The sequence below is a fragment of the Papio anubis genome, chromosome 1 (genome assembly GCF_008728515.1).
Source record: "Papio anubis isolate 15944 chromosome 1, Panubis1.0, whole genome shotgun sequence".
In the NCBI taxonomy this organism is placed as follows: Eukaryota; Metazoa; Chordata; class Mammalia; order Primates; family Cercopithecidae; genus Papio; species Papio anubis.
Window position 1 is genome coordinate 194208977 of NC_044976.1, and position 20283 is coordinate 194229259.

General features: G+C 43.4%; 1 protein-coding gene across 7 annotated transcripts in view; it reads left to right on the forward strand.

Annotated features, from left to right (window-relative positions):
- The window catches only part of ILDR2 (immunoglobulin like domain containing receptor 2), a 61508-nt gene extending 41892 nt beyond the window's left edge, over positions 1 to 19616 (forward strand). For 6 of the 7 annotated variants that reach the window (XM_021930978.2, XM_003893501.5, XM_021930989.2 and 3 more), the window contains 4 exons: positions 5708 to 5821; positions 9966 to 10182; positions 11410 to 12082; positions 13399 to 19616. In XM_021930978.2, the coding sequence (XP_021786670.1) occupies positions 5708 to 5821; positions 9966 to 10182; positions 11410 to 12082; positions 13399 to 13434 (1040 nt within the window). In that variant the 3' untranslated portion in view covers positions 13435 to 19616. The remainder of the gene's footprint in view (positions 1 to 5707; positions 5822 to 9965; positions 10183 to 11409; positions 12083 to 13398) is intronic. The other variant, XM_021930991.2, reaches the window with a different exon arrangement.
- Positions 19617 to 20283: the final 667 nt, after the last annotated feature.

Genomic DNA, 20283 nt, shown 5'->3' on the forward strand with positions numbered 1-20283 from the left:
AATTTAGCCTATTTTATATTTATATGCTACTTAAATTTTAGGGTAATTATTTCACAACACTAATTTTTCAGATTACATTTGTACACAATAGTCTTTTGAACACTGTGTGGTTGAAAAGGGCATCTTTGATGAACTATATATAGTATAGCCAGTTGGTTCCCGAATGGAAGAGGTAAGAGGCACTCTAGTTCCTTCTCACATTCTTCATGGCAGCTGCTTGAGACCTTGTTACCACGCAAGAAGACTGCCTGCTTCTGTACTGCTCTGGATCCATCCCTTTCAGCTTTGTCAAGGCTCTCTCTTTGTTGAATACCCACACTCCGCCCTGTTCCCACCTCACATCTCCATTCTTTTCTTCTTTAGTGACTCCTTCCTGTCAGCATTCAAAATATGCTAAAGTCTCTCCCATTAAAATACAACAATTCACAAAAATCCTGTGGTCCTCAGATGTTGCTTTCCTGTCCCTTTACTCTTCTTCACAGCCAAACTCCTTGAAAGAGTTTTGAATATTAAATGTTTCCTTTCCCTCTGCTGTTACCAACTCCCAGCTCCCTTCCATCTTGTTATTGCTTTCACCACTCCAGAAACCAGCTCTTGCTAAGATTGTCTGATTGCTAAATTTAATGGATGCTTTTCAATTATTACTTCCCTTGACTTCTCAAAAGCATTTGCCACTCAGAGGCGCTCATCTTCCTTTGCCTTTCTCAGTACTGTAGCTTGTAATTTTTCTTACCTATCTCTGTGTATGCTGGGTGTTCTTCCACTGTGCATCCTCCAGATGTTCCTGTTTTGTTTGAGGTCCTCTCCCTGGGAAACCTTATTCACTCCTGTGGCTTCAGTCATCATCTATATGCTGATGACTTCTAATCATTATCTCCAGCCTCTCTTTTGCTCCTCAATACCATAGATCCAACTGTCTTCTGGATCTCTCCACCTGGGTGTTTTGTAGGCATTTCAACCTCAGCCCCTAGGAAATTGAATTAATCTGCTGCTTCTTCACTTTGAACCAGCTTCTACATATCTTATCTCAGTGGATGGCATTGTTGTCCACCTTTTAGCCCAAACCAGAAGCAGAGACTTCATCCTTATCGCTTCCTTCTCCCCCACTTCCATCCCTTATCAATCACCAAGTCCTTTAGATTGTAACTCAAAATAACCTTGAGTTAGTTTCTTTTCCTCCATCTCTACTGAAACTGTCCTAGTCCTTGCTGCCATTACCTCCCACCTTGCCTAACACAATTATCTCCCACCTGGTCCTTCCACAGCTACTCTGCTTTGCTCTAATCCATTTTGTTTCCACATCTACCTGTCTTCCACCCATTCTTCATGCAAAAGAATTGAGTAGGCAAGTAGGGTTTTGAAATGTCATTTTCAAAATTAATAAGGATGTGTATCTATATATATGCCTACTGTATGTACACAGAGAATATGCAAATTTTAAGAATCACTTCTCCCACAGCTGAGCTGCTGTCACCTTGGGGGTGGAATCTGGCAGCTGTTCCATCATCCATAAACAGCTTTACTTAGCTTATTAAGATAGGACAGGAAGAACAAGGCTATATCCATGAGTATCTGCCTCAGAGACTTCTTTTGCAAGTTTTACAAGTTGGATTTTGGCTGTAATGGGGAAATTAGCTGAAAACTTCCTAAGCCTTAATTGGGTCAAAAGTTTCAGCGAAAATCCTTCAGCAATAAGAATTTTTAAAATTATAGTTTGGCATCAAAGTGAATATCCCAATATCCCCTCTCTGGTAAAATTGAAGTTGGCAAGGCTAATAAATTAGAGGAGGTGAAGTATGTATGAAGAGCCACAGCAACCACAGGACTTGGGCCAGACTGAACTTGAAAACAGATAAATCATCCATCGATCTTAAACTGAAACATCACTGGGGAAAAAAAAGTCATTTTCCAAATATGCTGAACTTTGGCCAATAGTCTAGGACATTTCTTGTTAAATACTCTAGGACATTTCTTGTTAAAACATCACCATGTGTCCCAGAGAGTTCTCTGATCTTCAGACAAATTACAGATAAAAATCAATTTGACACCATGCTATTTGCTTTCAAATCAAGAAAAATTTAATGAATGCCTACAAATTTTACCTGCCCACAAGGAATTTACAGTCTACCAGGTGGTTGCTGGGGCTTGTAAGTGGAAATAAAAGAGTAAGTAATACAAGGCAGTATATTATAAGATTGATCCATGATGCCAGCTCAGAAAGGAAAATCTCATCCTTGGAGAGGAGGGACCAGGAAAGGTTTTCTGGTGTTTCATATGCTCCTCAGAATATATGTGACATAGAGCCAGATTCTACCAGGATCAGAGAATAGTTTAGTGTATTTGAACTTGTAGCTTATCATTTTTAAAAAGTCCAATAGCTTTTAAAAGGAGGGTTGCCCAGGTTTTTAACTACTGAAACCAAATGGATGATACTCCTAAAGTCACAAGATCAATACGTTGCCTCCGTCTTTTTTGACAAATTAGAGGAATTTAGATTTCTGAAGTCATGGCTGCTGTGACTAAGAAGTCAAGGCTGAAAGTATCTGGTACAGTGGAGTTTCCTTATAATGCCAGTACTGAAGGCAAAACCATCATCTTCATTTGAGGCTATAAATGGTTACTGTAACTTTTCAGGGACATGATAACCTCTGCATACACAATCAAATCTGTATCATAATGAGGAGTGTAATTTGTTATAATGACATAGAAAACTATGCTGTAGTCCAAGTGGCAATTAACTGAGGATCCTCCAGCTGCTTCTCAGGGTAGCAGCCATCTCTCACCGACCGTCTCTCTCCACCAGGGCACAGCTGGTACATTGTTCCATGTAGCAACAACTTTATGGGCCCCCTCCCCCATTACCTCTAGCTCAGTATCACTGAATGTTTACCATAACAGTGCTTCACAAATTAGAACACCTCGATAAAACCACAGCTGCAGGTAGGGTAGGCCCTTTTCATAATGCCTACAGACCTGCTAGTTTTCCTTAAAAAATAATCATCATCATCATCATGATACTTACCTAAACTTTTCTACGATCCAAGCCTTTCCCTTCCTGGTCAAAATTCTCCAATAAACGACCCATATGGCCTCATCTGCTATATGTTATGATCTCTTATGATTTCTATCCCCAGTTTCTCCTCATTCATTCACTCATTCCTTCATTCATTACAAACACACATATTTCAAATGTCTACAATGTGCCAGGCTCTATGCTAGGTGCTAGGGATACAGAAGTGAACCTAGTCCTTGCTCTCAGGAAGTTTGCAGTCTAGAGAGGAAAACTCTGCTGAAAATGCACTTTTCAAAGAAACCATTAACCCTGCCCTGATTCCCAGGCTGACAGCAGCGCAACGAACATTTTTTAAGTTCCCCACTATGTGTAAAGCATGGTTTTAGGCACATGGAGATCTAGAACCATAAGGATTCTTTTCCTTCAAGAATCTTTGAGAAAATTGGACATTTATACAGATAACTTGAAACAAACTAGAATATATTAAGGGCCATAATAAAATTCAAACTGAATAATTTGTAAGTTAGCGAGAGAGAGAACTTTTCAAGCTATGAGAATCAAAGCCCTTTGGCTGAGGCAGTATTTGAGCAGCTCCTGATAATGACAGAGAACCCAAAGTGCTCCACTGATTTAGTCTTAGTTGTCCTCTCATCATTAAGAGATTATTTAAAGGTTGGGAAGTATTCATTGCATTTTATAGACATGAAAACTGAGTCCTAGATAGGTCACCATTTCTTTGAGGCCCCTCAATAAATAGCACAGCATGCCTACATGACGCCCAGTTCCTCACTTCCCAGACCAGAGCCTCATCCATCAGACATAACTGCCTCCAGAACAAACATAGCAGTTCCGTGGGATAATTGCATTTTAATTGAACTGTCTGTACAACTCAGTAAATGCCTCTGTAGAGATGGAAGAATGTTTAGCTTGATAAATAAAAGTATTTCTGCTAATCATTGCTTCCACGCAAGGATTATGGATCTAACCTCTGAGAGAAAGTGCCACTAAAAAGTGTGTACTGAGATTCATTAATTTTTTTTTCTAAGTAATTCCACAATTTGAGATGAATGTGGACTGCCCAGTATATTCTCATATAGAAAATCAGTGCACCTGCAAATGGGTGTGTGGGTGACTTCTGTTTTTAGTGCTTGGACTACAATTAGAGTGGTTTGGAATTTTATATTTTAATCTTCCATGTAAATAGCTTGTGTGGGAGGGCTTTGTCCGCAGCCAGGGTAACGTGGCCAGACACTAGACAGCAGGGTTTTCTCTGGATTTACATGCAGTCATATGGTTTCTTTATGGTGTTTGCCCCACTTTGGGAACAGGGAATGTTGGAGTTAGGTCACTAGCTTACATCCCATTGAAAAGTCCTGAATAGCTGGAAGATAGGACCATGCTGTGCAGACCATACAAGCCATGGCATAGCTAAAGCATTTCTTACTCTGGGCTTTCCTTCATTGTCTTTCTCACCTTTCTCTTCTTACTACCTCTCTTCCTAGACTCTAGAGAGGCAAGATGCCCAAATATGGTTAAGCTTCCATCAGACTACATGGTTCCAGCCCTGGCACTGCTAAATTTTTCCTGGGCAAGTTATGAAACCCCTCTGACCCAAAATTTTCTCAAACATAAAATGTGGTTGATAATAGTACTGTTTCAGGTGGTTCTGAGGAATAAATGTCCATGTAAAGCATTTAGCACAGTACCTAACACATTTTCAGTGCCCAGTAAGTACTGACTAATTACCATTGTTTTTCAATACCCATCCCATCATTCCCTTCTCTCTCTCGTTTTTTTCCTCTTTCTCTTATCTGTGCATTAGGCCCACTGGTATCTATCACTCTTGGGACTGGTATTGGGCTAGACTGATACTTAAATGATATGGGGCTTAAACAGCCTTTGTCTCTGACAATATGAGTGATAGGGATGTAGGAGATGTTGTTCTCTCTCCTGCTTTAGTTTTGTTTTTTATTAAGCCCTGAAAATAACAGCTGCTTGTAACCACATCGCAGCAGGTCAAATTAATCATGTCTAAAATACAGTATTCCTTTTTCTAAAAGGAAAATGCTGAAGAAATAAAATGGAACCATAATTAAAAATCCACATAGTTTGAATTTTGTTTTGTACTACTATGTATATGGTCTAGAAATTAATACTAGTTCTTATATATAACTCAGTTTAAGGAGTTTTTGCACTATCTTCCAGGCAACTCAAAGCTTTCAGGCCAACTTTGTCAAAGTCCTTGATGTTTGAGTATCTGTAAGTTACCTGTGCTCCCACAAAGTGAAGTTGGGATCCTCAGACAGTAAAGTGACACATGTCCTCAATCTAGAAAGTGGTCTTTTTTAGTGTGAATACACTCCTCCAATGGAACGCAAAAGCATTGAGAAGATGAGCGCTAAGTGGAGCTGTAGGAGGTCAACAGATAGGAAGCAGAGGTTAACAAATGACTAAAAATAGACTGTAATGGAATTTTGTTGTTGACCTTTAGGTCCTCCTTTCCAGTGGCGCCATCTGATAAAGGGGATCACAGATATGGTCCCATATGTATAAATATAGATTGTTATTTCTGGGTGATTTCAACAAGAGTTGTTATAATTAGAAACCCTATTTTTTACTTGGTAAAATAAATGGAGGCCTCCTTCTCCTGATATTTTCCTTTTTCAGCTCACCTTCTTGTGCTTTTCTCAACAGTTCGCAAAGGTTACCGGATCCAGACTGACAAAGAGAGAGACTCCATGAAGGTCCTGTACTATGTTGAGAAGGAGCTGGCTCAGTTTGATCCAGCCAGAAGGATGAGAGGCAGATGTGAGCATCTGTTAGTTTTCTGTGATCTGTGCATTATGCAGGAGTTAGTATGTTAAGGGGATTTGGGGGTCACCAGACTTGGATAGCCCTGAGCTTGCAGGCTTAGAATTAACAGGGGTACTGGTGACACTACTGAAGAAAGTAGCTCTCAGTACACAGAGGGGAAAAACAGGCCTTCTGGTATGAAGAATAGAGCAATTCGGTAGCATCTTGGTTTGTGTTGGTTCTCTCCATGGGGCAGTCAGTATTGCTGGGGCTGTGTTATCCTGGGGTTTGGAATGCTTTATTAAAATAGTCTTTCCCTTCTACTCCCTTTAAAATATATTCAAAGTAATGTCTTAAAATGTGGAAGCTTAAGTATCAGTTTTTTCCAATGTGAAGGGCCCTAACCTTGGACAACACAACCACCAACTCGCTGCAAGGAGGCCTCCTGAAAGTGAAAGAACAAGTCTGGCACATGAATCTGGAAAAAAGAGGTTGTCGCTTCTCAAAGATGCCAAACAACAGAGATTAACGGGCAAGCAAAGAGGCTGCTCCTCTTATCAAAAGAACTTTTTGAATACTAAGTCTGAAGTGGCCAGGCCCCAACCCTTAACTCAGCTCCAGCCCTTGGATACTTTGCAGCTGACACAGCTGATTCTTGGGGTGGATTCCAACTTATCATGTATCATGGGAGGCAACACAGGGCAGGTCCCACATGGACAAGCTCATTATCAGAGGGTGCTGGCGGGTGTGGAAGTGAGGTCATTACGCTGTCTCTTTACCCTCCTCTTCTTGGAACTAACGAGAGACTTGACGGAATTGTTGGGGAAACAGTCCCAGACTAGAGGAGCTTTATTCAGATTAAAGACAACATATTCCACCCAGTTTGCAATTCTAAATTCATCCTGTCTGCGTTGTATCCATTGCTGTATCCTCCCACCGCACCGACTATAAAAAGACCATTTCCAGATTGGAATGTCAGGAATGCAGATGTCACTGCACTTGACAAGCTAGTTGTAACAATGTTGTCATGGATCCCTGTAAGGGGCCAGAGACAGAGTGAGTCAGGGACCACAGAGGAGTCTGTGCAGGAAATCTGCGAATCTCACAGCTCAGAGAAAAAGTTAACCAGCTAAGGTTAAAACTAAAGGAAGAATTCTGGTTTAGGTGATGTCTCCTCTCTCTCTACTCGATTAAAATGGCCTCTAGGGGCTTACTGGTCATAAGGTACTCTTACAGTCGAAGGGGGTCTTAGAGATGGCCTAGGTCAACCTTTGTAGTGTGCAGATGAGGAAACAGAAACCTAGGGATGCGGTGACACAATTAGGACAAGATTCCAGCTCTTCTGATTCCCGGTCCTGTGCTCTTTCCACAAGAAACTCTTGAGCAAACTGTGGATGGCTCCATGGCTCCATTCTATTCAGAGACCACAGCCTTCTAGCTAATAGGACTTTAGAATGCTAGAGCTGGAAGGGATTCTGAGGTTGTTGAATCCGTCCCTTTCACTAAGGCAGAGAGGGAAAGTAACAGGCGCCAGTACTCACTGCCAGTGCCAGAACTGGAACCCTGATCTCCTGGAACCTGCAAGTTAATATTATTATAACTGCATAGAGATAAAATAGGAATACTGTTTACTTTGAGAAGTCCTATTCCTGAAGAACATAGTAAACCATGGGGTGAATCATGGAAGTGGGCAATCTTGAAATCTCATTATAAAATGGATCTCATGGTTTCAGGTTGGGGCAGGAGAGTAATAGATTCTGTAAGAATTGAGTCTGAGGTCCAGGCTCATGAATTTGCTAGCCAGTATGGTCCTCATTTGCTTTGCCCTTCTAAATGTGGGGGTTGTTTGGGGGATGTTTTTAGTGTGGGAAGTTCTAGTACAGGGCTCAGCAAACTATATCTTCTGGGCCAAATATATTTCACTTCCTTTTTTTTTTTTTTTTTTTTGAGACAAGGTCTCGCTCTCTTACCCAGGCTGGAGTGCAGTGGCACAAACACAGCTCACTGCAGCCTCAACTTCCTGGGCTCAAGGGATCCTTCCACTTCAGCCTCCCCAGTAGCTGGGACCACAGGCGTATGGCACCATGCACAACTAATTTTTTTATTTTTTATAAAGATGAAGATCTTGCCATGTTGCCCAGGCTGGTCTTAAACTCCTGGGCTCAAGCAGTCTTCCCTCATTGATCTCACAAAGTGCTGGGATTTTATGGGCATGAGCCACCATGCCCAGCCCCACTTCCTATTTTTATAAATAAAGGTTTATTGGAATACAACCATGCCAATTCACTTATGTTGCATCTATGACTGCTTTCATGCTACAGTGGCAGAATTGAATAGTTGTGCCAATATGGCTTGCAAAACCTAAAATATTTACTCTCTGGCCCTTAACAAAATGAAGTTTGCTTACCCCTATCCTAGGGTTACATTATGGATGTCTGTGATATGGGGGCAGGTTGATGTTTGTGTTCAACTTGGCAGAAATTTTAGCACAACATACAACTTAGACAGTCCATCACTGTGAATAGTGAAACGTAGATCGTCCTCACTATCTAGATAAATGAAAAAAGTGAAGTATTCCCTGAAGTTTAAGGAAAGTTCTGAGCCAACAATGCTATTTTTCAGTAGGCTCATTTGGTACATTTTAAAAGCCTCTTCTGTGTGATCCCTGGGATATTGGAATTCATGGGGATCATGAGAAAGGGAAAGTTCTAGATTTTAGTAATCAATAGTATCCGAGTTATTTTCCTTAAAATAGGCATAGTCCCTTCTTTTTACATGGAAGAAAAGGTTAAAAATTAAATTATAATTAAAAATCAACTGATTGCATGATTAAACTGAATGGCATTCATGGTAAACGCCGTGTCCCTGGTGAAACAGAACTAGGAGGCTGTGTTGGGAGACCCTCCCTCATCTTTGTGCAAAAATCCCCTGTTCCTCCAAGGACTCTTGGGGATAGTGAGGGGGGGAAGTAGAGGGAGTCTGAGACACATATTTCCACATCTTATCTTGGCCCCCCTCTCACTCAACAGGTAGGCCTGAAATTTGGTAAATGTTGTTTCTGATAATATTTTGAAGTTCTAATTAAAGGATTTTAGAAAACAAATGGATTCAGTTACATTGCAAATAGATTCACTAGATTTATTTTTTAAGTACAATGAAATTCAATACATTTCAAAGTTGTATAAATAAATAGTTGAGTTTTTGTTTATTTTTTCCTTTCCAGACTGTGATTCTGGTCCTTGTTTACAACTGCTTTTGCGAAAAGCTAATCAGGCCACTTTAGGAAATCAGAAAGCTGTGACTAGATACCCCATTTATATTTTTGGGCTGGGGCTAGAGTATAAGTAGAGGCCCACAGGTATAAGTACAGCACAACCCCCTTTTCTTCCCATATTTCCAAAATGCTGGCCTAGCCTCTCATGGACACATACCCCTGGAAAAATTTTTTGGGAGAGGGGAAGAGGTCTGCCCAAGTGCTGAAAGTAGGCTTGGTGCTACTTGAGCAGGATCTTCCAGGTTCCTAGATGAGCATGGGCTAAGGCAGTGGGTATATGGATACTAGGTACATGTTTCCCCTTGACTATTCAACTATTCTGTGGACTTCTTGCTCTCTGGGGAGGGGCACAGCCAAAGGAGGCCAGAACGCGGTGCCTCCACAGCATATGGCAGGACTGGCTCTGAAGGTCCATCTTAGGACTGAGCCAGCAGTAAGGAAGATGCTGCGATCTGTGGCTTCTGTCTCTCTTTTTCTGTTTCTGGCTTAACATGCCTAGGATAAACACAGCTCATCACAGAATTATAAAGGAAGAAGAAAACATTTGAACAAGGATGATGATGTTACTAGGCGGAGGCCAGCAACAGAGAGCCTGAGTTCTGGAAAGCCTGCCTTAGGTGCAACAAGAACAAACTTGTTCTCCTATTCCAAGAACAGAGCATGTAGGAACCTCCCTCTCTATAAGCAAGTAGGCTTCAAACTGGAGCCAATTCCTGCTGAGCTAAGAATGCAAACACCACTAGTTCAGGTTTACAACCCACCCTGGACAGGAATGAGGCGGGAGTTTCCTGCAGCCTAGGTTCTCAGCCCTTAACAGGATTCCCTTCCTGTCGAACACAGAGTAACACATAGAAAGTTCTATGATGCCTGGTTTTGTCCCTGCAGATAACAACACCATCTCAGAACTCAGTTCCCTACATGAGGAGGACAGCAATTTCCGCCAATCTTTCCGTCAGATGAGAAGCAAACAGTTCCCTGTGTCTGGGGACTTGGAGAGCAATCCTGACTACTGGTCAGGTGTCATGGGAGGCAGCAGTGGGGCAAGCCGCGGGCCCTCAGCCATGGAGTATAACAAAGAGGATCGAGAGAGCTTCAGGCACAGGTGATGGCTGTGAGGGGCAGGTCTGGTCGGTGTGAGGGGGCAGGAGCTGGAAAGCAGGGTAGATCGGAGGCAAGGAAGATGCCATCCAGTAGTATCTCTGTCTCCCATTCCAGGTTATCCTGACACATCTCTCTTTCTACAGGATATTGAACATCTCACATTTGTCAAGACAGGGAACACTTGTGATAACATGTGTAGAAGTAATTATTCAAGACCTTTGAAATGGGTCTCCTAGACCCTTTAGTGAACATTAATATATCTCTGCCCTTCTCATATTTTTATCCTATAACCTCTAAAGAATCCTACCCATCATCTCACATCTTTTTTTTTTTTTTTCTCGGTAGAGACAGGTTTTTGCCATGTTGCCCAGACTGGTCTTGAACTCCTGAACTCAAGCGATCTGCCCACCTTGGCCTCCCAAAGTGCTGGGATTACAGGCGTGAGCCATCATGCCTGGCCATCTCCCTCATTTTTGATCATTTGGTATATGAAAGATAAAATGCCAAACACTTCTCTTGCATTTAATTCTCATAACTCTAAAGGGCAGCTACTATTAATGTCCCCAATTTTAAGCTGGGAAAATGGAAACTTCCAGGTGCTAAGGCACTTACCCAGGTGATGTGGCCTCCCACAATTGTGGGAGGCTAAGATTTGCTATTCCCCTTAAATAGCACCTTCACCACTCATCTGTCCTTTACCTTAAAAGACAGGCGACATTGCCTTTCCCTTACAAATTGCAAGGGTCCCTCTCCCCTCCTGCCCCAGTGGGTAAATTGGCCCTCGGCTCTAAGGGAAGAAAAGGCCTCTCTGTGTGTCACCACACATTACAGGGATTCCTGGGACCATAACTGTGTGTACTGACGACACCTGCGATGGCTTTGAGGTTGGAGACGTGTGGCTGTCAACGAGAGGTCACAACATAATGACCAGAAGGCAGCCCCACAGTGTGTTGGTATTCCATAGGACACAGAATATGTTCTGTCCACACGACTCCATTTTGATGCGTGGCACACGAGTGGGATAGACTAGGTTGCCCCCACTTGACGTTCTGGGGTGAGAGAGGAGCCTGGAATGCTTCATCCAGCCTGGAGCAGGGCTGAGGCTTGGGCTGAGGCTCAGGCCGAGGTGTCCTGAGCGCAGCCCCGGGACACGATTGGTGATGTTGGAGCTCTGCCTCGAGCTCCAGGGAGGGACTGACCGTCTGACCCACTCCTCCTCTACCTGCAGCCAGCCACGCTCCAAATCCGAGATGCTGTCACGGAAGAACTTCGCCACGGGGGTGCCGGCCGTTTCCATGGACGAGCTGGCAGCCTTCGCTGATTCCTACGGCCAGCGGCCCCGCCGGGCCGACGGCAACAGCCACGAGGCGCGGGGCGGGAGCCGCTTCGAGCGCTCGGAGTCCCGGGCGCACGGCGGCTTCTACCAGGACGACTCCCTGGAGGAGTACTACGGCCAGCGCAGCCGCAGCCGCGAGCCCCTGACCGACGCCGACCGCGGCTGGGCCTTCAGCCCCGCACGCCGCAGACCCACTGAGGACGCGCACCTGCCGCGGCTCGTGAGCCGCACGCCGGGCACCGCGCCCAAATACGACCACTCGTACCTGGGCGGTGCACGGGAGCGGCAGCCGCGGCCCGAGGGCGCCAGCCGAGGCGGCAGCCTGGAGACACCGTCCAAACGGAGCGCGCAGCTCGGCCCGCGCAGCGCCTCCTACTATGCGTGGTCGCCGCCCGGCACCTACAAGGCCGGCTCGTCGCAGGACGACCAGGAGGACGCGTCAGACGACGCGCTGCCGCCCTACAGCGAGCTGGAGTTGACCCGCGGCCCATCCTACCGTGGCCGCGACCTGCCCTACCACAGCAACTCGGAGAAGAGGAGGAAAAAGGAGCCCGCCAAGAAAACCGTGAGACTGCATCTGCCTCCCCTCCTCCGAGGGGGCTGAGCGGGAGCCGCCAGGCAGGGCGGGCAGTGTCGCTGTCCCGGGGCCGGGGAGGTGGCGAGGCGGGAGGGCCCTGCCTGGAGAGGCCACAGGGGCCTGCCTGGGCGAGTTCATCCGCGGATGGTAGGCTGGGGGATTTTTCAACCTCACTCTGTCCAGAGTCAGATGAAGGAAGGAAGCAAGGGCTGGGAGAGTTGGAAAACAAGAAGAAAGTTGAAGGCATGTAGATGGTTTTACAGGGAGCATTAGGTATTTAACCAACTCGGAAGGGTTTAGTATCAGGGATTCCAGGAGCCATCACCACCACCGGCCTTTAGTGGGCTTCTGAGGTCTGTGTGCAGAATCTTCAATGCATGCTTCTATGTGCATTCCTCCCCAGCCCTGCTTGGGGCGAGGGTTTGTAACTTGCATCAGATTTTCAAGAATCCACATCCCAGAGAAGGTTAAGAGCCACTGCTGTTTGCAAAGGACAACTCAAAGGACAACTCATGTCTCCTCCTTTGATGTTTTATGGAGTATAAACTGTATTGTGCCCGTATATGCGAAGGAAATCCTTTGGTCCCTACCCAGTTCATTGTCTCTTTTGTAAGTGGTCTTATATAGACTTCATTATTTTCAAAATGCCAAGAGCTGCCTACTCCGTCCCACAGCCCCAAAATGGGAGCCCTCGACCTCAGAGAAACGTTGGGGGACAGTCACAAATGTCCGTTGTGGGGTACCAAGTGCCTCTGACCCCCATGCTTTGGAGATCACTCTCCAACACAACTGCTTCTCCCCCTTTGCAATTACCCCGCCTCCTTCTGTTTTATATGAATCCAAGCTGGACGTTGTCTTTAGTGTTTAGTATGGGGAGAAGGAATATGAACAGAAAAAGGTTTTGATACAATTAACCCTTCCAAAGGAATTCAGTGTATTTTATTTTTCTTTAAATAAAAAAATGCAATAACCAAAGTACTATGAGTAGGGAAGAAACTTTCAGGCGATTTCAGGTTTATGGAATACCAACCACACTTGCTGTTGTGGAGCTCTAAACATAGTAGTTATCCTAAAGGGGGTGAGAAGTTATTCTGTGACCATGGAACTAAGCCTATCAGATGTACGCTGGCTTTTGCCTCTATGAGGTTTGGGATCAACCATCACAGGTCTAATGAAAGGTTCTGAGAGTCAGGGGTACCTGGCACTGAACAGGTTGTGGGCTCTGCCCAGAGAGCCATCTGTTATGGGTTGTTTTCTTTAACTAGCGTGTGGCTTAATGTTGGGCTCTTTCTGCTCTTTCCTAGAATGACTTTCCAACCAGGATGTCCCTTGTGGTCTGATGTTGTCAACATTTCTCTGGATGACGAGAAATCAGACATGGACTATGGGGACAAGACACAAATCCAAGAGCCAGCAGACCCGGGACCTTCTCTGGCCATCACCTTGGAAGATTTGCTGATCTCTGCTTTGGCAAGGGATGGGAGGCAGCCTTTAAGGGAGGCTGATTTCAAACCTCTGTGCCCATCTAACTAGTTTGAGAAACTTACCAAGAAAGCAAGAATGTGCGAGAACATTCCTACATACAGAGTTTCTCAACTATAGCGTTTATCCTGCCCAACCTCCTCCCTTAACAGAACCAGGACTCCATTTACAATTCTGAAAGAGAGTTTGCTCTGGACTGCTAATCTCCAGAAATTGCCTATGCCTACAGTATGCTTTTCTATACCTCCTGTGCTATACTTAGAGACAGAAGAATTTATTACTACTATTAGAAGAAGGCCTTCTGCTGACAAGGAAAGATAGCTTCAAGTCAAAATGTACCTTTTATCCCCATCACTTTCCAGTCACTAGTCAATGACTGTTGTTACACTAAAATCAAAAGGCCTTTGGTGAGCTCAGTGACAGTGACCTCTGGTACAATCACAGAAATGACTTCAATTTGCTGTTCTGAATGACAATTCTTAAGTGGCTAGGACAAAGCAAAAGCAAGTATACCTTTTTGAAAAGCTGTCTAAGTAGTATTTCCTTTTCCATTCTGAGAACGTAAACTGCTTTTTCCTTTTCTGCTGCACATGTCAACATCTGAGTCTTAGACATTAAGGGCTCTTCTCTTCCTCCCCTCTCCTGGACTTTCCACAGGTTGGTGCCACACACAGAGCCCTGCCTCCCTCTGCACTCGGATTAGATTGTCATTGGGTGCCTTGTGATAAATGCTTAAAATATACACATGAAACAGAAGAGTGAGAAAAGAGGAGAAAGCAGTAATGCATATAGAAAAGAATGAGAAGGAATTTAAGAGGGAAATAACATCGTCTCATTATATTTTGAATGTGGACCATTTCACCTACAAACTTCACTTAATCTTTTCTGGTTTTGTGCTTCACTTAGCATTAATTGTTTCTGCCATCCCAGTTCTGCCATTCTAGGACATAGGGGATGTGGAACATACAGCATTTGGCCTGACTAGACTGCCACTATGGCCACTTTCAAGAGATTAGAGATACTGCTTTCTCAGGAAGGAGTACTTCCTATTGCCACCCTTGCCTGAATGATAGAGTTTGCCTAAATTCCAAAGCTAGATTTCTGGATTTTGTCATTTGTGTAGATAGCAAAAATGGCCACAACTTCCTTTTCATCAAGAGGTGCCGTCTTTTTTTCCTACCCCTTGAATCTGGAGTTGGCTGTGTAATTTGATTTAGCCAGTAGCCCAACAAATGTGACACAAACAGAGACTTGAAAAGTTCTTGTGCATGGGGCTTGTCCTCTTTTGCTGCCCTTGGGAACCTTGCAACTACCACCAGGTGAACAAGCCTGGACTATCCTGCTGCATGACAAAAGAAAAGGGCCCAGTTACCCTGTCACCCTATCTGACAGCCCATCAACTTTCAGCTGATTGCAGATATATGAGTGAGTCCAGCTAATACCAACAGAAGAACTGCCTAGCTGAACCCAGCCCAAATATCTGATTCCTACTCAAGGCATGAGAAGTTGATGCATTGTTTATGTTAATTTCTTTTCAAGAACAAACCTGACTCGTTCTTGTCTGGATGTTTATCCATGAACCGCTTACTCCATCCAAACTTGTGTTTCTCATAGCCTCCGCTTTTGTTGACATATTTTTATCAAAACTTTTCACTTTGCACTCTTGTGGGGTACATGTTTGGGTCAAATCCGTGGAGGATAATGCTTGACTTTGCTATCCCTTAATCCAGCAGTGGTTTCTTCCCTGTCTATGGATCTGTGGACAACCTCTGAGGAAGGCCTCTTCTTTAACATCTTTTTGGTCTTCTCCAGAGCCACCTTACTGGAGCTAGACCCTATTCTCAGAGTACCATTCCTCTAGTATCCATTTGTACTTCATGACATTTCCAAAAAACATCCTATGTTTGCAATGAAATAAAAAAGTGGCTGGGTGAGGGTCGGAGGGATGAGCTGGTATGTGTCATTGCTTGGAGAATTGACCTACGAAAGAATTTCCCTGTTACTTTGGCCAGTCCCAGAGAAATCAGGAAAACAGTTGAACCCAGTGCTGGTACTTCCAAGGGCTGGAAGACACAAGCCATAACCCTGGTGCTGAGTTTTAGACTTGCTGGTGTCCCTGGCCTCTGAAAGCCTAGGTCTAGCCTGTCTGTTTGGACCCCAGTTCAGATGGAAAAGATGATAAAAAACATTTCTTAGTCACCAGCTTTGGATTTCAACTTGCTCAGGCAATTTTGGAGAATATTGGGTAGCTGTGGTAGCTATTATCGCTTTATACTGAGCACTGTGTCAGGCTTTTCACCACCAAAGAGCCTCATAGCACCAGCTGCAGAGACCAAAAATAATGTTTTTTTAAAAAACTAAAGACATATGATTTTGGTGAGGGTTGAGGGTAGCAATGGGAAAGAATTAAAGAATTATTAAAATTGGAAACCTGCAATTCCAAAGACAACAAAACTACGGATAGATGGAAAAATACAAAGAAAACAGCAGGCTACTGAATTAACCTTGGGAGTTGGGACCAGGTTGTCCTTTGTAGAACTGCATAAATCATTCAGACTTCCAGGCTTTCAGTAGAAGAAAAAGGCAGTTGTTTCTGGGTATATGGACAGGAGTTAAGGCTGAGTTGACAAATCAAAGCTTGCTGTCCTCAGCACCCCTGACTTTCCTCTATGTGTCCTTTTGTTTCTTCTCCCTTGAATAGTGTGTCCTGCATAGGAAATGGTTATATTTGTTAGCTTCTTTCCTAGGTTTTATTGGGGTACAAAGTAAATCTTGTGTAAGACATAATCTCTGTCCACTAGGACCCTGTAATTTAATAGGGGAAATAAGACATGCTCAAGAAAGGAGATTTTATACATAGAGTATGAAATAGTGCTATGGATAAATTATAATAAACCCAGAGATTTAGTTTTTTAAAAAACTTAAATGGGAATACTTTGATATTAAAGTGTTGTATGTGTTTGTCCATCATCCTATTTAAATATATGCTCGGTGATCTGAAAAGCCAATATTCAAAAGGCTGAACTGAAAAGAGGTGAATTAGGATCAGGAAAGGGTGAGCAGCAGGGGTCCCAGAGGGATGATGCATAAGCTGCTGTACTTGCCTATGAGTCACTACTGAGTCAGGAACATGCTGGAGGAGGGAGTGTGGATGCAGGTGGCAAGGAGGTGTCCCCTGGTAGATGAGCTGCTTCTCTAGGCCATGCATGGATTCATTAGGAAGTTGGAGACAATGGCCATGGACTTGGTGCATGTCAGCTATTCCATCCGAGCATGCTCACAGGGGAGCTCAGCGTCAACTGCTCCTGGGGCTCAGGTTCCATCTTTGCCAACACAGGGCAGGTCTCACGGAGATGCTAGGTCTCTCATCCCCCTTCTCATGATCCTCACTGTGAACTTGACATAGGATTAGGCATACTGGAGATGGGAAAAGGCTGCCACCCAAACCCAAGGCACCTGACCACATCTGTAAATATTTCTGAATAGTCCACAAAATTTCTCCATAGGTAATCTGATTAGATCTTGCCTCTGAGGGAAGCTGAAGTCACAGATATTGTTGTAATTTACTACCCCTCCCCACCCAATTTTTTTTAATAGGTGAAGAAACCATCACTGCCATTAATGAAGTCACAAACCTATTAGGTCTTTAGACTCCCAATCTCTGGATCTTTTCTGCTGATCAGTGTTTCCCAAAATTGCCTAACCGTAAGAATTAACTTGATTGCTGTTAAAAAGGTATTGTTGGACCCTGCCTTGGAGATTGATTGGGTGGGTCTAGAGTCAGACTTCATATTTTTAATATGCATTCCAGGAGACTCCTGAGATCAGATGCATTTGGAAATTGTTGCACTAAGTCATACCTCTGGTGTACTCCAAACAGCTAGTCCTGAGGCTTCCTTGGGCCTTAAAATTTTTTCCTTCAAATGTCCTGGTGAGGTCCCTCTCACTCCTTTGGGGCTGGCTGTGGTGAGTCTCTCAGAAGTCTGGCTGTGACGTGGATGGGCTCACCAGAGTATGGTAGTGGTAGTAGGAAAACAGGCAGAGAGAAAGGAGTGTCAGGAGCACTCCCAGGGAGCCTGTTGTAGATATTTCCATTCCCAGAATAGTGATCTATTGTGACAGTCTCAGAACAGACAACAAGAATTACAGGTAATTTTCTCATTCCCTTGATATATTTTTAGCAAAACTTAAATCATGAATAGAAAGAAAAGATGCCATTGGGGAAATGGAAAAACTCAATCATTTTATAAAGCGTACAAATTATAAGGATGACTGGCCAATAGCACTTCCACTGTGGTCTTACCCAAAGTTGGGTGGACAAGAATAATAAAAGTCCTCATTATATATCCTTCCAAAATCAGATTTAAATGCCTCCAGCATGTTAATGGAAGTCTGAAATTGATTGATAGGATGTAGAAATCCAAATTCACTAAAATAGGGGGCCAGTTACTTAAAGTCCTAGAAGGAAAAAGTGCCTGGCTTTTTGCTGCCAGTATCCTACCTCCTAGTCATCTGGTAAACTGATCTATGAAGCTTGAAGAAGGGGCTTTTAACATCAGAGTGGCACAAGGGCAATGTTGCACTGCTTTAAGCAGCAGCCTGAGTTTTAGCACTATTTGAAGGGGAGAAGGTTAATACTAATAATATTTGTGTTATTTTTATGGTATATTACTGTTTACAGAACACTTTCATTTGATCCCAGCATCAACTCCTGTGATAGAGGCAGGGCAGATGTTGTGGTCTCGTTACATAGAATGTAAAACTGAGGTTGAAAAATACTAAGTGACTTGTCCGTAGTCAAATGATTTTTAAAATTATAAAGCCAGGCCTTCTGACTGTCTTGTCTAGGGACCTTTCCAATTCCTTAAATACCCATGGGACTGGAATCTGGATATTCCAGATTCCAGTTTCTCTTCACAGCCAGACATCCGGTGAGAAGAGTCGTAGACTTGATGCTTTTTCATATGTCATGGATGTGGTGAAGCTCTATGAAGACAGATACTGTTGCTGCTTCATCCAGCTAAGCACCATTCATTCCTCAAATGCTAATCTAAGAGGGAGTTGTGGCTTCACTCAAGGAGAGTTTCAATTTCTTTTTCTTTTTTTTTTTTTTTTTTGAGACAGGGTCTTGCTCTGTGGCCCATGCTACAGTGCAGTGCAGTGGTGGTATCAGTTCACTGCAGTCTCAAACTCCTGGGCTCAAGCAATCCTCCTCCCTCAGCCTCCCAAGTAGGTAGGACTACAGGTATGTGCCACCATGTCCAGCTAATTTTTTTGTTTGTTTGTTTGTTTGTAGAGATGGGGTCTAGCTATGTTTCCCAGGCTTGTCTCAAACTCCTGGCCTCAAGTGATCCTCCCACCTTGGCTACCTAAAGTGCTGGTATTGCAGACATGAGCCACTGAACCCAGCTGAGAGCCTCGTTTTCATTAGCTGTGCTATGAGGGGTAATATGTGCTTTAGGTTTTCTGGGGAATCCTCGCAGAGAAGTTTCTAAGCGAAACTACAGATTTATCTGGATTCAGAATTCCGGGCAGAAGCTGCTTAACAACAAAAATCTGGCATCTTCACTACATTTTAAGATTATAGGTAGAACTAAGAGGGATCAGATATAGAGAGACAAGGAATGTGAGAAGGAAAAAGATATAGTAGTTTAGCTAAATTTTTCTTAGAGTTTCTTGGTAGGGCTGGACATGTAGTAACTAGTCTGACTCATTTCTTCTGGGAAGGCTAAAAGAGACACAAATAGCTTCTCTTTTACCTTGGCTTTAAGGAAAAATCGTTTTATTAACAAAAGGATTAGACACCACTGCATAAGAAATTTGCTTTGTGAGAATAAAGAACAAGGGAATAGAAGGGTGGGAAAGAGAAGGGTGAAAAATTAGCTTCGTGAGGGCCACCTGTCAGTTGTTTTTGTGCCTTGTGACATCAAAACTGAAATGTTTGTATTACTGTTGTCCATGACCTTTTTTTTTCTATGTCAGACATACAAATTGAATTTGGTTGTAATGTTTTAAACTAAATAAAGAACTCTTACCTACATTTGTTACCAAGAACTCATAATTAACACAACTATAGTTAATCATGATCTGACATTCAATGGCCTCAGCAAGAGAAATAATCATATGATACATGTCCTCCTCTGATTGTTGTAAGTATGGTAATAGAGGAATACATATTGTGGGGTTACAGAGGGGGCTGGTACTGACAGAGCAAAAGGTATGTTTTTATAGATTGTAATAAGTTAGATAAATTCTGTTGTCACTCTTACTGCTCTCCACAGACTGTGTAACATTCAGAAGGAGATGAGGCATAGGAAAGGTGGTTGGATAACCAAGGTGATGGTACCTAGCTCATTTCCAAGATGGGCACAAGCATGTGCCTGCTAGAAATTACACTTGGGGAAGGCAGGAAGGAAGCTATTCATGGGAGGACATTTTAAGTTCTGTAAAGATTTGAGAAATTCCACAGCACCATAATTAAGAGGAGGTAATTAAAACTACCTTTGTTAGCAAAAGAATTGATAAATATCTCAGAGAACTATTAATCCTGTTTTGGATGGCTAAGCCCTCTCAAGGGAATTCCAGATTTTAGGGACCTTGTCAAGCAGAAAATCTGTTTTTGCTTGAAGCATCTGGGCTCAATTTTTTTCTTTAAGTAGTTAACTTAAAAATGTTAACATGTAGATTTAACTTAAAGACAGACTCTA